This window comes from Silurus meridionalis, chromosome 13, assembly GCF_014805685.1.
Source record: "Silurus meridionalis isolate SWU-2019-XX chromosome 13, ASM1480568v1, whole genome shotgun sequence".
Taxonomy (NCBI): Eukaryota; Metazoa; Chordata; class Actinopteri; order Siluriformes; family Siluridae; genus Silurus; species Silurus meridionalis.
The window spans coordinates 11,916,287-11,934,562 of record NC_060896.1 but is presented as its reverse complement, the minus strand read 5'-3'; the positions used below and the strand labels follow the sequence as shown (position 1 = coordinate 11,934,562).

General features: G+C 37.4%; 1 protein-coding gene across 1 annotated transcript; it reads right to left on the bottom strand.

Annotated features, from left to right (window-relative positions):
* Window positions 1-370: 370 nt before the first annotated feature.
* Window positions 371-18,144, bottom strand: trhr2 (thyrotropin releasing hormone receptor 2). The gene is made up of 5 exons (XM_046864113.1): window positions 17,911-18,144; window positions 15,569-16,247; window positions 14,850-15,267; window positions 13,168-13,257; window positions 371-2,934 (listed from the first exon to the last, which is right to left on the bottom strand). The coding sequence occupies exons 2-5, from the start codon at window positions 15,940-15,942 to the stop codon at window positions 2,200-2,202; spliced, it is 1,617 nt and encodes a 538-aa protein (XP_046720069.1). The 5' UTR covers window positions 15,943-16,247; window positions 17,911-18,144; the 3' UTR covers window positions 371-2,199.
* Window positions 18,145-18,276: the final 132 nt, after the last annotated feature.

Genomic DNA, 18,276 nt, shown 5'->3' with positions numbered 1-18,276 from the left:
AGGTAAATATATACAGCACTTTTATATTCTAATGTAAGAATACTTGTCATTTTGACTTTTTGATTCTGATTAGCAAATTCTAACGGCTTCATTCAGGCATAAAAATGAACCCATAGTTTTTTATACCCACTGCTGACATTTCTTCAGGTATGCCAGATTGTGTTTTGTGTTTTTTATTATAAATAAAATTAATCACCTCAAACACTCCTAAACATACTCCAGTACACCCCCCGAAACAAGAAAACCACTATTAGTTTCATGTAAATGCTAATAGATAAAAAATTAAAATCGATCTATATTTCATATTCATAATACATTTTACTAAAAATAAATGAACTATTTAAGATTTTCCATGCATTTATCTATTCAGCTTTATTCATCATATACAGCAAAAGATAGGTGTGATCACAATAATAATAATAATTAATAATAATAATAATAATAACAATTAATAATAATAATAATATATTCTGCATGTAGAAATTAACACAGGCTTGGTGGCTCACAGAACTCACACATACATTAAGCTCTGATTCCAGTAAGTTAACATTGAGAACTGTGCAAATATCAAGTGGATTTAAAAAAAAATGCTTTTACAAGCAGCACACCAAAGGCGTTACATCTTCCCTTGTGGGTTTTCTGCTGTGACACCAAATTCACTTTAGCTAATACGGTTCCTCAGCGAAAGCCATGCATTTTCTCCATCCTTAAAAGAAAACAATTTGTTTTTCCATCGCTGTCACCAATGCAATTAAAATCAGAAAAACAGCAGAGAGTGTGTGTGTGTGTGTGTGTGTGTGTGTGTGTGTGTGTGTGGCAAACACATCGGTATAACCCCCTTTCCACTTTAGCACTCTGAAATGAGCCTCTTTACACTGGTACTGGCTTCATTCAATGCTTATCAAATGAAATGTGACAGTACAGAAATAATAGCTCGAGCACTAAAACGGCAACAAGCAGAACGGTGCTGGCTCTTCTAACAAGATGCCTGATGAGATAAATGAAAATTCCGACTTTCAGGCAGAGCTCTAAATGTGGCACAGCTAAAATTAGTTTAATAAGCCACAAAACCAGCCACAAACAATTTCAAGATCTTATCATAATCTCTCCTTTTAGGGAAACAGCACAAGAGAGGCATAAACAACAGGCTTTACAATAAAGCATTTACACCAGGGAACAGATTGCTTTTGAAAAAGAACAACTGTAAAATGCACATTAAAGCATGATGGTGCTTAAGTCATTATAGCATCATAAAAATTACCGTTTAGGACTGGAAATCATATTAATGGCTGCTTTCTACATAGATGTAAAACATTTAAATAAATATTTTGGCACTGGGTACACAAAAGAAGTGCTTACAAATCTTTTCAGTATCAGGACACATCAGAATAAGATTTGTTTTGTTCACAGAGACACAAAGGATATACATCTTCATTTGTTTCAGCAGAACACAATAGTTGTCCTAAAGTGTGTTGTGGACTCCCTTTATATAAATAAATGGATAAGTAGATGGGTCTGTAAATTGATGTCTGATTCTCTGTCTTTCTGACTTAATCTGCATTCATTACTCAAAAGCCACCCAGAGGACTCAATGCTTCTGAGCACGTTGGCAGATGAAATAGATGTAAATCGTCATTCCTAAAGCTTTTAGGTGGAACAAATGTTGATGCATTACAAGTCAGTTCCCCTAGCCATGCTCTCTGTTCTTTCAGTGGCACAGAGCCAGCCTTTAAATGCCTCGTGTTAGCTGAACGGATAACACGGATGTATGTTAGTGCTGACCTGATGCTCCAGGCCATGTTATCAGATAAAAGTGTCTTGTAGCAGTTGCTGTGTGACCCATTCTGTTTCATTCAGAAGTGGGTTATGTACTCACTTAGCTGGATTCATTACTTTCTGCTTCTCCATACACAAAGAAAGGGCATATGTTTTAATGTAACTCAAATGAAAAGAACACATCAAAACTCCAAAAGCCGACGCAAAGATGGTGTTGTCCAGAAAAATTGATGCAGTGATAGGGTCCAAGTCTTTGCGACGCAAACTGTCTCATCAGCACATGCAAAGACAAGATATTTTGGATCCTGTCTGAAATGGAATTTTTTGGCTGTCCTTTTAACAACAAGCAATAGCTTTTTCAATTCAGGACAATAAACTATACAACTCTAACCCCTACAAATTTCCCTTTCAGATCTGAAGGGATTACAACGTGCTATGCATCAATTCCGTAGCATTTTTCTTAGCATGGCCAATCTCATCAGAGGCTGGCACAGCTATCTCTGCATTAGAGCGGGTAATGTCTAGAGTCATATCACTGTTAATATTATAAAAATTTTCCACATCCTTTCTAATAACAGTGTGTTGGCTATCAATCTTTTTCTCCAAGCCAGGATCATTATCTTCTTTCACAATTCCTTTTATTTCAGTTTCAGTGGCAAGGATTGCAGTATCACCTCGATTCTGGACTTTGTCAGTTTCATCTGTCTTTTCTTGCAGCTTATCCATGCCATTATTGTCAATATCAGTATTTTTTGTAGCGTCTTTCTTTTTAGCCAGGGGGCTTTCTTTGCTAGGTTCCTGGTTGGCAGTGTCACAGCTGATTCCCTTCACAGTTTCTTTGGTACCATTGCTGATGTGAGTGCTTCGAGGGTCTCTCGCTACAGTGTAGCTGGTCTGGAGTAAGGACAGGCTACGCTGGTGACTGGCCGGCTGCTGGCACCGGTACAGACCACGAAATGCAGAGCGGAACTTCTGAGACATTAGGTTGTACACTACAGGATTGATAGCACTGTTGGCATAGATGCACGTCCTGCAGAAAAGCAGGAACCAGGCGTCCAGGTATGGCATGCTGACAAAGGAGTTGATTAGCACCAGCGTTCTGTATGGCATCCACAGCAGTGCAAAAAGGATCACCACCACAGCAAGCATCTTGGTGACCTGTGGAGAGTTGAGATGACACAGTATGGGTATGCTGATGATGACTCCGAGACTATATGCGACCCAGAAAAAAATATGCAGTGGCAAGAGTGTTTTGTAATACAGTTTTTATGAGTTATTCGTCACAGTTTGTACAGCTGATTATGGACCACTTTAGACCTTCAAGTGCTTAAGCTAAGTATAGCTGCACCACCCAGGGTAAAAATACAAAGAAAATGCAATGTACCATTCTGTTTCTCATTATGCCCAATGTGTGGACCTTGGTGGATTTGCAAAGTGGCAATATTAATGGAGTTTTATGAGCTTTAAAAGCATATCTTAGCACAAAAGTTTAAACCGTGGGTTGTCAAGCAAGATAATAAACATCTAATTCTCCTTCCTGCATCAGCCAAGAGTTTCTTATTACTGAGAAATTATTCTGTCTTTTGCTCTGAGCAACTCCCTTGGATTGATGCAGTGCTTGTTACTAAGTGTGTCCGGAGCACTGAGCACAACTAAGTCGCTCCGCTTTTATTGTGTCAGTTTGTTTACAGATGCTTTTGGGTCTATTTTATGAACACATTGACCACTCTCAGTTCAATTCATTGAACAGAACTAAATGGACAGAATACCTTTCAGCAGATTTAGTGGAGAGCACAGACAAAGATAAAAAGATAACAGAGATTGCAAACAGTCACAGATAATCACGCAGCTCACATACTGCTATGTTTACAGGTGACAGCGTGGCCAGAGTCCATTCAGAGTTACAGCTTTCTTCTATGTTATTATACTGTACTTATTGCTCTTGTATAAACAGATATGTACTACCGTTTAACTTTATAGTAGTATTCATACATCTACTCATATCTGAGCTCAATGTGGTAAAACCACTTTAATAGGAACAGCTGTACAATTGCTCATTCACACTATTTTCCAATCAGCCATTTAAGTGGCAGTTGAGCGAGTGCAAGATTTCATGCAGATACAGGTCAAGAGCTCATCCGAAAGCCTCAGGTGCTCTTATTAAAGCTTGGGTTTATCTTATTAGGATAGAATTCCTAGTAATTTGGCTGAAAAATGAATTAAGGTAATTCTTTCATATGATGCTTTAGAGCAGAGATGCCCAAACCTTCATGCCATTTATGGGAAAATAAACGTTTATTATACCATTTTTTGTTTTATTTTAAAGCGGCAAAAATGTACATTGAAATTAAAAGTAGTTGTATTGTAGTATAAATGGAATTGTTCATGCTTTCATTGTTCTGTGAGTTTCAACAAACTAGAAAACATTGAAAATAAAACTGCATTAGAGTAAGATTTTCTATTTGTATATTTTTTAATATTGTGTAATCAAAAAGAGGAGAACCTTGGCAACTTTTATATAATACAATTTGGTATACTGTTACTACCAAAATTGTAACATTATACCAAACTGTGTTACTTAAGCAGATTACAGAGTAATGTTTTCTATTTATTTATTAATCTAAATATTATGAAATCATAAATGAGGAAATACATTGGCAACTTAATAAAAAAAATAATAATACAGTGTGGTATAATATTAGCAGTAATACTGATAGTAACATTTACATTCGCCCCACTGCCCTCAATCAATCAGTTGATTTTTCGCCCTTTATAGGAAATATTTTGGTACCTTTGCTCTAGAAAATGCCCGTATGAACTCACTTGTAGCATTCAAATCTTCTGTATAACAGTGTTAGTTGAAGGCTGTAATAGTAATGATTATACTGTTCACTGAACAGAGTTCTCCAAACCAGAGAAAGTATTTTGTCTAACCTGGCATAAAAAAAAACCGAATAGAAACTGCTCAAAATAAATGTCATGAAGCAACACTATATAAACAACACTAACAACGATGTCAAGCCTGTTACCTAGTTAGACATTTATTTTAATTGGAGAATTCATATTCAAAGTTATATACCCACTCTTTTGCTTTCTCAAAATTTTAGATAATAAGATTAGAATATAATTTATTTTAAGTGATATTATGTTATTGACCATGAGGTCACTTTGAACATTTAACAAGGCTGTCCAAAAAAAAAAATACAGTAGATAGTTTTAAGTAAATTAAAACCATCATCATCATCATATGTTATAAAATAAATATGGCTGCTTGTTGAAACAAATTTTGTTTAATTCTATGCTATGCCCAACTGAGTGAATGAGGCAAGTAAGGCAGGAAATGAATAAGTGAAAGAGTGAAGACATGACTGGCTAAATGAAGGAGGGAGTAAGGGAGTAAGTGAGGGATTGAGAAAGTTAGTGACAGTGGGAGAAATTAAATGTTATTTGTCATTTTAGACTCACAGACCCTTAGGATCACATTTTCATCATAAATTGAAAGCATGAGAAAGTGAGTGACAGAGGGAGGGTTAAGGGAGAGAGTGAATGAGTGAGGGAGTGAGCAAATGAGGAAGCAAAGGATGGAGTGAGAGAATAGCACACTGTCATACACCCTGAGGCTTTGTGACCATGGTGACAGAGTAGACAGGCAGTGTATAGCCTCAGAGAGAGGGCTGTAATAAAATCACCATCAGACTTCACTATTCCCTCTTTTTAGTTTACTGTTTACAGGAAAGAATGAAGCCTCCCTCTGCCCTCTTATTTTCTTTGTTTTTCTGGACAACACACACACTTTCAAATAAAATGCTTTTGTTGTCAGATCTCATTCTCCCTTTTTTTTTTTTTTTTAGGTCTAATTGCATTAAATTAAGTTTAAAAAAAAAAAACCTGAAGTACAGAAATTGCCAAACAAACACTACAAATCTCTCGAGTGACATGTGAATAAAATGGAGCTTGCAAAGCTAATTGCTATTTGTCATCCTACACCACAGACAGACTGACAACTGGTGAGCGAGACCTTCGACGGTCGTGACAAATTCTCAGCACATTTTAATTGAAGCGGCATGAGATTGGGAGGAGCTCCATTAATTATCACAGTGCCAGATAATGAGTGTGACTAGCAGTGACATTTACAAATACCTCTGGTTACTGTGATTCCTCATCAGCCAGAATCAAGGTTTTTACATGGAACACACAAAACAGCCTGCTGCTTACAATTAAGTGAAATAAAGGGAAGCCGCTGTCTTAACAATAGTATTATTCGATTCACAGCACAGATAACTTCCCTTAAATCTAGAATTTACGCCCATCCACTGGAGCTCTGTGAGTATTCTGAAGGTTTACTGAACCTGGGATAATTAAGCAATGAAAAAAGTGGCTGGAGGTGCGAAGGTAAAGTGGGGAGAACAAAGAAACAAGTTGGAGGAAAGAACTTATTCCTAAGCTGTGAGAGCAGATTCATCAGTAGCATTAAGCGTACTTCACTGAGCACCACAAATCATATTATGCAAATCTTCTTCTCAAGTGGAGCCCTCTTTAATCTATGATCTATGCAACACACCAGCAAGTGAGTGCACTCACACACACACACACACACACACACACACACACACACACGTGCACACACAAATACTTACACACCCAAGTAAGCACAAAAATGTCATATGGATTCGCCTATCCACACAAGATCAGTGTGAGTCCTAGTAACTCTTCATTTTGGTAATATACTGACAGGTAGTCTGAAATTCACCTCTGGGCCTGAAGATTTATTGAGAATGAGAATGTTTGGAGTAGGGCTGTGTGTGTGTGTGTGTGTGTGTGTGTGTGTGTGTGTGTGTGTGTGTGTGTGTCTGTCTGTCTGTCTGTCTGTCAAATCTCACAATCACATGATACCCACACTAAACCTTTTACTATGAACATATTAAATTAAGAAAAGTTTTTTGGGTTACTAAGGATACTTATTAAGGATTTGATGACAGAAAAATACATGCATCTGTGTAAGCTGTGCTTGCTTGAGAAAATGATTGTAAGCTAATATGATATAATATGGACAATTGAAAAGATTAGTGAATAAATAAATGCAATTTATAGCATCTTTGTTTCTTTGCGAATATTATAATAATGAGCATTTACAATGAAACACCACAGTGTTTTCTAGCCTACAATTTCTATTTACAGAAACTGTTGCATATGCACAGATACAATGGACAATAATTGCTGCCTGTTACTGTAAACTAAGAAAAAGTACAGAAAACTTGTTTACTTGGAAATCAGTTATAATTGAAGTTGAACAGCAGGTGTTGGAATAATCCACCAATATTTAAGTGAATCAGATATTTTACTGAACACCCTAAAGGATATGTTTTGTCCGAGGTATTTGTACATTGATTTCTGAATCATCATGATTCAGTTTTTCAGAAATGGGGCTCATTTTAGTGCTTTTAGTTTTTTAACTGAAAATAGTACAGAACTACATAAGAATTGTATTGTCAAATATTCTTTCATGTCCCCAGAGACCTTTTCTGTTGACTGTAATGGCTGTCATTTTAAACTTGAGATATAAAGTACAGTCATGTATTGAAAGATTTAACACTTGCCCTTAGACTTATTTTACAAGTGAGAGTTACTAGTTTGCCTCAGTAGTTTCTAAAAAAGAAAAAAGAAAAAGGGTGCTAAATTTAAAGTGCTGAATTCTTTCTGTTATCTGACATATTAGCCAGAAAGGTTGGAGTAAAAACAGACAGCTTAGGTCCGATATGAAATTGGCCTGTACTTAAGTCCTGTAAGAGAAATCATGAAATCCTTCACTGTGGGAAGGATTTTACCAATGGATGGTTGGGAAATACCCATAATAGCCTCTAATTTATCTCCAAAATATGTCTGTAGTCAAAATGCATATGATCCAAAAGATTTACACAAATTAATTTGTGTGCCTAATGCCCTTTATATCCCAGCTTATGGTAAAATCAACAGCAAATTTATATACAATATGATGCAAGGATTTAAGCATAAGCACAAGCTTGGTTGTTTTTTTACACTAATTACTATCATCCTTTTATCGGTAACCCAAATGTTAATCTATAATGATTTAATAAGTCAATACATATAGTGCTCTGACATACTGGGCTTCACTGCTAGCTGCTTTATGTACACATTGTCAAAGCTGTGCATAGATACATGCACAGACATATAATCAAATATTTGTTTGATAAATGTATTTTTAAAATGTTTATACACATCATGGTTTTTAATCATTTCTGTTTGTGGTTAAATATAAGTTGCAATTCAAAAGAGTTTATGTAATACGTGTAGTGGAATTAAGGGAGGTGCTTTTGTGAGATTCATGTAACAGAGTACAGCTGGAGGACAGAGTTATCAGGGCTAAATCCAGAATTTAAATGATCCAAAAAGTGACCCATTTCATAGTTACTATACATCAATGATCAATATCTACTACAATAATGTTTAACCCATATAATATTAGAGGTTAGAAATTATATTATTATATTATACTATCATTCTTCCATACTACTCTGCAGCTCCGCGGTCAACTAAAAAACAGTTATCACTGCTGATTGGGTCTTGAAATCCAGGTTATTCCACATATCAGGCAAAGGTCTGCCATTACTTTATCAGGATGCTGCTGTTTTGATTAAAAAAACAAGCGTGGGAGGTAAAGAAAATGCTTCTGAGATTAATGAGGGCTGAACCTCGGTATTCTCATCGGTTAGCTCTGGCCAACAACTCCTACAACTACATCTCTACTGCACTCGTGTGTTCTGTTCTTTTGACTATTAGATCATTCATTTCCTACAAACATTTATCAATAGCAAGCAATTAAATTCAATCATCTGTGTGCAAACCTGTGTGTGTTTCAAAACATTGTCTAAAGGGTTGTACATGTGTAGAATGATTTATTATGTTCGGATAATTATTCGGAAGACCTGAAGTTGCTAAAGCCACACAAAAATGGCTTTTTTGAGTTGTTATAAGAGTGATGAATATTTATATGGAAACTTTTCAAAATAATGGTATACACATTTGTAGGCAAGGAATATATAAACCTGCATTTCCCTTCATCACCTGCACATAGTGAGATTGAAACTAACGTATGTTCTGACTTCGAAAAAGTGACAAGTGTTGTCCAGTTTTTGCCCTTTCAGAGGCAAGTTCAAAGACAAAATACTTTCTTAATGAATTTAACATAGCTATAGATGTCACGGTATGAAACGCTGGCTGATGATTGTCATTGTCGAACATAACTGTGGTTCAGGCTTACATTTTTTTGTTTTGTTGTTTATGCCACTTTCATGCTTCAACATGAAAACTGTGTACCAAATATAAAAGTATAGCGGTAGTTTAATAAAGCACAAACACTAAAAATAAGTTAATAAATAAATAAATATATGACAGGGTGACAAGTATTACTGATAAGTTCAGACAGTTGTGATTAGGTGATTATGTACTATGTGTGACGTGTCTCTGTACACAAAACACGCAGGGCCATTTCTAGCTTTTTCGACACCTGAGGTGAGATTCCTATTGTTACCAATTCCTATTGTCTCGGCCCTCCCACCACAGCGCTCCACCCCCACACCATACAAATCATTGTAACCTTTCATAAAAAAGGGTTGAACACATTTAATAATCATTGCAAAATCGCATAAATTCAAGTAAGTAAACATATGCTTTATATAAAAAACTTCAGAAGAAAAACAGGTAAAAAATTGAAATGGCTGAGGGTGGCGGTGGAGCGGGGGGAGCTCACTGGTACCCCCCCACTACCACCTTGTTGCGCCCAAGGCAACCGTCTAGTTCGCCTATGCTTAGAAATGGTGCATGCAAAACATGCAATTTTACCCTGTGTACTGAAGTGCAAGTCAAATTCACAAGCAACAAATACAGCAGCTTATCCCAAAGTGCAATTGCACATACACAAATACAAACATGATTGGAAAATAACTAAGAAAAACACTAAGAACACAAATACATTATTAACATTGATTGGTTACAGTGTGCATTATTATGAGTCACACAAATTAGTAATTTGTCACAGGCACGCAAAATTCATAAAGGTTCACTATTTTTGTACTCAATGTTGTATTTTCTGAATGGCTATTGTGACTTCAGATTTTCTTTACTGTTCTCTGACTAACAACTGTGTTTTCAGCTACTGTTCAGATTTTACTATGAATCAGTGCATCGGTATTTCAACATGCCCTCACACAAACATTCAGCTCAAGTGTGACAGATTAACTGGATTAGTGTCTAGATGTAAACGAGATATGCACACACACACACACACACACACACACACACACACACACACACACACACACACACACACACACACACCTGCTTCCGAGAAGAGGTTACACTTTTTGGTCGTCCTTGGCGACCTCCTTTGCTTGCATCTGCAGGTTCCTTGCAGCTTCTCCTGAGGGTTGGTGCTGTGATGGTGCCTGAATCCGGTGGGTGGGACAATGGGTTTAGGTAGAGGATTCGTGCAATGAGGCCATACAAGACGATAGCTAGCAGAAGTGGGATGACGTAAAAAATGGTGAAATCAATGAGGTAGATGGGCAGGTAGAGATCTCGGGAGACACGATAGCCACACTGGACACGTCCATCGCTGTTTACTTGGATGTCCACCAGGAAGAGCCAAAGCATGCAGTAGACACAGGTGAAGGCCCATCGCCTGCGATGATGCGTTTGGCCCTGGAGACCGTACACACCGTATGAGCTCTCATTGGGTGGCAGATGGCTATATACCTGTAACAGCAAAAAATAGAAGACTAAGTGAATAGAAATTAATTTACAGTTGACTTATTACAGTACATTTCATGTTTAACTGAATAAAGACAATGTATTTAACTCCAGCATTTATCCAGCTCTGACCTTATACTAAATAAAGCTAATAATTTGAGACCTGTCAAAACTAAATAAGTACCACAGCAGATCTGATTAACTGTGGCATTTGCGAGTGACAGTAGAGCTCCAGACCTTTAATGGCATACATGTTTGTTAGTTTTTTTAGTGTAAGAATTAAAACCTAGTGGTCCTGCCTGCTTACCTTTCCACTGTGAAGGCTGTGATGGAGCAGGAGGACACGTTGATGCCCAGGTACTGGAGGTAGGTAATGCCCAGGCAGCCAGCTTGCCCATAAACCCAGGTAGCCATTAGGCTTTCGGAGATGTTAGGCAGCCCCGCTGCCACCAGCACTGTCAAGTCAGCCACAGCAAGGCTCACCAGGTAGCAGTTCGTAGGTGTTCGCATATGTCGGGTGGTAAGAACCACCAGGACCACCATGATGTTGCCGACAATTCCCACACCACATACCAGAACCACCAAAAACACGGACACGGTCTTATACTCCACTGATTTGGACACAGAGTCTCCTGGCCCAGCAGGAGATGTTGGACACTGAGCTCATGTTTTCCGCCATGTTTTCTTGAAGCTTGTGTAAGAGTGTAGGTTTGAGTGAATGTGTTCTGGGAATAGTATTAATTTCTAGGATGCAAAATGAAATGCGAACAGGAACGTGGAAAGGTAGGGTGGAAAAGGGTGCGAACAGTATGGATGAGAATTAAAATGTAGGCTTGGTTTCTGTGCTTATGTTTACTACAGTATGTTATGCATCCATCTGTCAGTTTTGGTTAAATAGCCATATTTCCATTAGTGGCATCACATGTAATTTCTTGTAAACCTTTTTTTCCTGCTTAATGCAATCCTCCATCCAATCAATCCCCCTGAAAATAGAGATTTCAATGGTCAATGGGGAAAATGGCAGTCTCCCATACTGTTAAGAGGATTTCACAGCCCTGTGTTAATTGCTCAATAACTGTGCTTGTCCGTCTCCTCTGGCACAAGTAGATAAATCATGTGCATGTAACTGTTCTGACTCGTAGCCTTCTGAAACAGCACTGATCTCTCTCTCTCTCTCTTTTCCCTGAGTTACTTATTTTTAATTATGTATATTAAATAAGTTTCTGTACAAAAGAGACACAGTCTAGAAATGCAGAATGAAAATGAAAAATTATAAAGTCACCACTATAGCTTCAGATATCAAACACAGTGGTTTGGACCTGTTTGTACTCTTTTACGGCAGTGTATATTTTTAAAGACATGATGTTCCCATAATGTTGTGCGAAGCAAAAGGGCTTAAAGATTTTATATGAAAATGAAAGAAAGAAAGAAAGAAAGAAAGAAAGAAAGAAAGAAAGAAAGAAAGAAAGAAAGAAAGAAAGAAAATGTATTTGAACTTATTAATGTACACTGGCAGCTTGTCATCTATTGGCTCTGTCTTGTCTTGTCTTTTGTATTAAAAAATATGAGACAATAAAAAATCATTCAACAGAACCTCTGTGGATTTGTGCATTTTGTGCTGTTGTGTTATAACATAAAAAACTGCAAGACTAGGGCCGGACTCATTTCTGACATATTTCCCTACACTAATTAATTATACACTTTTCATGAGAAGGATATGTCAGGAAAAAAAATGACATTCAGGTTGCTTCATTAACACTTCAGGTTATTTTTAGATATGAACAGTTACAGTTGTGTTAGTAAATGTATCATCTGTGATGTAATTAACAAATATTAAACTAGCAACTGTCCTGAGAAGAGCAATTTCTTGCTGTGCGGGGAATAAAAACTTGATTCAAAGATTGAAATTGGTGGTGAAGACCGAGTGTGTTGATGAAAAACTGTGATATGAATTAATCTGTCAATCATTCAGCTGAGCTCTCCTCAGTCAGTGTAGCCCTTCAGAGTTCTCTCTCTCTCTCTCTCTCTCTCTCTCTCTCTTTCTCTCTCATTATCTCTTATCTCTAATAGTTCCTTTTTCTTCTTTTTGTAATGTTTGTGTTGTCGTGATCGCTATGGATTGTACATGATATTAAAGCAGATTTGGAATTGCAGTGTTTTTTTGTTTGTTTTTTTTATTGCTGATGACTGAAAGTATTGACACATACCATATTGGGAATAAATTACAATTCTCATCCTATTCATCATTCATTATTTTATATTAACCACATAGATTTAACAGGTTGTAAATGCCAGATGTGGATGCAGTCAGTCAGTGGTCTGTTGTGCAGAACAAGATGCACTAGTTAACAATTTATAATAAGCAACAATTGTACTCATCCTAAATGCTGAAGTGCAGGCAAATCTTGAAACATCATTTATCTATAATAAACTTTAAAATTGGAAACATTTTAACATCTCAGGTCAGTTTCAGAAGCGTCTATGATCTGCAGTAAATTTTAATAAAAGTCCACGTAGCTATACAAGAGATAAAATTTGTAGGATTTCAAATACAAAAAGTAGTCAGTTCAATTATTATACAGATAACTAACTTCGAAATGCTTCAGTAAATAATGCATCTCTTACCATGTTCTTCTTTTCTTGGTGTTCAAATTTCAGGCATTCTGTCCAAAGCACCTCTGTCCTGCTCTTTCTTGGTTCAAAAAACAACCCCTGCTGTGTAAGAAAATATATGTAGTATTAATCGAGGTCAGAAAAAAATATTCATCTAGGAGACAGCACAGGCGCGGACAAAATGCGCTCTTTTAACCGCAATAAAATGAATGAACAGGACGCAGTCTTCACAATCGCGCCCCCTTGTGGTGCAACTAATCATCTCATTTTTCTTTAGAAATCTTGTCATTACGATACATTCCTGCAAAGAATGAATTAAATGATCATGAAAGAAAAACGACACAACTATAAATATTATATTTAAAAAATCAAAGTATAAAATCATTACATCGTGTTTAAAGCAGTGTTTATTTTTTTTAGGAGATAGGACATCCCATTGGGAAATGAAAGGGTTTAGAAGTATGGTTGTATACAAACGAGAAAAAAAAAGAAATTAATGAAGCAATTGCAATCGCGCCCCCTGGTGGCAAATGTTTCAAAATGCTTGTCTTTTTCAAACCCTGCAAATGATCAATAGGTTCGTCTGTTGGTTCCAAATAAAAAATCACAAACAATTTGTTAGAAATATATTGACAAATCAGACACTAAACACGTCATTATAAACACAGTTTGTAAACATTTTGCGGTTCGCTCCAAGCCTCGTGTCGAGTCTTGATGACGTCATAGTGATGGCCGCTCTCACGGTACTGTGCAGGGTTTGTGCGCTTCTCCGCTAAAAGAAACAGTTTTCTTTTTTTTTTTTTGGTAGAAAATCGTCCAAGAGCTCGTTTAGATTTCAACACTGAGGGGGAGAGACCGGGTAACTCCCAACACCGAGACTGTGTCTCCAAGACGCTGTGGTTTGAAAGGTGACCGAATGTGTTTTAAAGCGTTCTTAGGGTTTTTTTCTATTTTATTTTGCTGAAAGTGCGTTGTATTGTTGTGGGTAAATGGAGCCGACCCGCGGTTTGGGATCAGAGAAGTTCCATCTCCCGCGGCCCACAAAGACTTAAACTCCGCCATAATCACGTCAAAGCGTCTCTTCGGCTGAGGGTGGCGGTGGAGCGGGGGGAGCTCACTGGTACCCCCCCACTACCACCTTGTTGCGCCCAAGGCAACCGTCTAGTTCGCCTATGCTTAGAAATGGTGCATGCAAAACATGCAATTTTACCCTGTGTACTGAAGTGCAAGTCAAATTCACAAGCAACAAATACAGCAGCTTATCCCAAAGTGCAATTGCACATACACAAATACAAACATGATTGGAAAATAACTAAGAAAAACACTAAGAACACAAATACATTATTAACATTGATTGGTTACAGTGTGCATTATTATGAGTCACACAAATTAGTAATTTGTCACAGGCACGCAAAATTCATAAAGGTTCACTATTTTTGTACTCAATGTTGTATTTTCTGAATGGCTATTGTGACTTCAGATTTTCTTTACTGTTCTCTGACTAACAACTGTGTTTTCAGCTACTGTTCAGATTTTTACTATGAATCAGTGCATCGGTATTTCAACATGCCCTCACACAAACATTCAGCTCAAGTGTGACAGATTAACTGGATTAGTGTCTAGATGTAAACGAGATATGCACACACACACACACACACACACACACACACACACACACACACACACACACACACCTGCTTCCGAGAAGAGGTTACACTTTTTGGTCGTCCTTGGCGACCTCCTTTGCTTGCATCTGCAGGTTCCTTGCAGCTTCTCCTGAGGGTTGGTGCTGTGATGGTGCCTGAATCCGGTGGGTGGGACAATGGGTTTAGGTAGAGGATTCGTGCAATGAGGCCATACAAGACGATAGCTAGCAGAAGTGGGATGACGTAAAAAATGGTGAAATCAATGAGGTAGATGGGCAGGTAGAGATCTCGGGAGACACGATAGCCACACTGGACACGTCCATCGCTGTTTACTTGGATGTCCACCAGGAAGAGCCAAAGCATGCAGTAGACACAGGTGAAGGCCCATACGCCTGCGATGATGCGTTTGGCCCTGGAGACCGTACACACCGTATGAGCTCTCATTGGGTGGCAGATGGCTATATACCTGTAACAGCAAAAAATAGAAGACTAAGTGAATAGAAATTAATTTACAGTTGACTTATTACAGTACATTTCATGTTTAACTGAATAAAGACAATGTATTTAACTCCAGCATTTATCCAGCTCTGACCTTATACTAAATAAAGCTAATAATTTGAGACCTGTCAAAACTAAATAAGTACCACAGCAGATCTGATTAACTGTGGCATTTGCGAGTGACAGTAGAGCTCCAGACCTTTAATGGCATACATGTTTGTTAGTTTTTTTAGTGTAAGAATTAAAACCTAGTGGTCCTGCCTGCTTACCTTTCCACTGTGAAGGCTGTGATGGAGCAGGAGGACACGTTGATGCCCAGGTACTGGAGGTAGGTAATGCCCAGGCAGCCAGCTTGCCCATAAACCCAGGTAGCCATTAGGCTTTCGGAGATGTTAGGCAGCCCCGCTGCCACCAGCACTGTCAAGTCAGCCACAGCAAGGCTCACCAGGTAGCAGTTCGTAGGTGTTCGCATATGTCGGGTGGTAAGAACCACCAGGACCACCATGATGTTGCCGACAATTCCCACACCACATACCAGAACCACCAAAAACACGGACACGGTCTTATACTCCACTGATTTGGACACAGAGTCTCCCTGGCCCAGCAGGGAGATGTTGGACACTGAGCTCATGTTTTCCGCCATGTTTTCTTGAAGCTTGTGTAAGAGTGTAGGTTTGAGTGAATGTGTTCTGGGGAATAGTATTAATTTCTAGGATGCAAAATGAAATGCGAACAGGAACGTGGAAAGGTAGGGTGGAAAAGGGTGCGAACAGTATGGATGAGAATTAAAATGTAGGCTTGGTTTCTGTGCTTATGTTTACTACAGTATGTTATGCATCCATCTGTCAGTTTTGGTTAAATAGCCATATTTCCATTAGTGGCATCACATGTAATTTCTTGTAAACCTTTTTTTCCTGCTTAATGCAATCCTCCATCCAATCAATCCCCCTGAAAATAGAGATTTCAATGGTCAATGGGGAAAATGGCAGTCTCCCATACTGTTAAGAGGATTTCACAGCCCTGTGTTAATTGCTCAATAACTGTGCTTGTCCGTCTCCTCTGGCACAAGTAGATAAATCATGTGCATGTAACTGTTCTGACTCGTAGCCTTCTGAAACAGCACTGATCTCTCTCTCTCTCTCTTTTCCCTGAGTTACTTATTTTTAATTATGTATATTAAATAAGTTTCTGTACAAAAGAGACACAGTCTAGAAATGCAGAATGAAAAATGAAAAAATTATAAAGTCACCACTATAGCTTCAGATATCAAACACAGTGGTTTGGACCTGTTTGTACTCTTTTACGGCAGTGTATATTTTTAAAGACATGATGTTCCCATAATGTTGTGCGAAGCAAAAGGGCTTAAAGATTTTATATGAAAATGAAAGAAAGAAAGAAAGAAAGAAAGAAAGAAAGAAAGAAAGAAAGAAAGAAAGAAAGAAAGAAAGAAAGAAAGAAAGAAAGAAAGAAAGAAAATGTATTTGAACTTATTAATGTACACTGGCAGCTTGTCATCTATTGGCTCTGTCTTGTCTTGTCTTTTGTATTAAAAAATATGAGACAATAAAAAATCATTCAACAGAACCTCTGTGGATTTGTGCATTTTGTGCTGTTGTGTTATAACATAAAAAACTGCAAGACTAGGGCCGGACTCATTTCTGACATATTTCCCTACACTAATTAATTATACACTTTTCATGAGAAGGATATGTCAGGAAAAAAAATGACATTCAGGTTGCTTCATTAACACTTCAGGTTATTTTAGATATGAACAGTTACAGTTGTGTTAGTAAATGTATCATCTGTGATGTAATTAACAAATATTAAACTAGCAACTGTCCTGAGAAGAGCAATTTCTTGCTGTGCGGGGAATAAAAACTTGATTCAAAGATTGAAATTGGTGGTGAAGACCGAGTGTGTTGATGAAAAACTGTGATATGAATTAATCTGTCAATCATTCAGCTGAGCTCTCCTCAGTCAGTGTAGCCCTTCAGAGTTCTCTCTCTCTCTCTCTCTCTCTCTCTCTCTCTCTCTCTCATTATCTCTTATCTCTAATAGTTCCTTTTCTTCTTTTGTAATGTTTGTGTTGTCGTGATCGCTATGGATTGTACATGATATTAAAGCAGATTTGGAATTGCAGTGTTTTTTTGTTTGTTTTTTTTATTGCTGATGACTGAAAGTATTGACACATACCATATTGGGAATAAATTACAATTCTCATCCTATTCATCATTCATTATTTTATATTAACCACATAGATTTAACAGGTTGTAAATGCCAGATGTGGATGCAGTCAGTCAGTGGTCTGTTGTGCAGAACAAGATGCACTAGTTAACAATTTATAATAAGCAACAATTGTACTCATCCTAAATGCTGAAGTGCAGGCAAATCTTGAAACATCATTTATCTATAATAAACTTTAAAATTGGAAACATTTTAACATCTCAGGTCAGTTTCAGAAGCGTCTATGATCTGCAGTAAATTTTAATAAAAGTCCACGTAGCTATACAAGAGATAAAATTTGTAGGATTTCAAATACAAAAAGTAGTCAGTTCAATTATTATACAGATAACTAACTTCGAAATGCTTCAGTAAATAATGCATCTCTTACCATGTTCTTCTTTTCTTGGTGTTCAAATTTCAGGCATTCTGTCCAAAGCACCTCTGTCCTGCTCTTTCTTGGTTCAAAAAACAACCCCTGCTGTGTAAGAAAATATATGTAGTATTAATCGAGGTCAGAAAAAAATATTCATCTAGGAGACAGCACAGGCGCGGACAAAATGCGCTCTTTTAACCGCAATAAAAATGAATGAACAGGACGCAGTCTTCACAATCGCGCCCCCTTGTGGTGCAACTAATCATCTCATTTTTCTTTAGAAATCTTGTCATTACGATACATTCCTGCAAAGAATGAATTAAATGATCATGAAAGAAAAACGACACAACTATAAATATTATATTTAAAAAATCAAAGTAT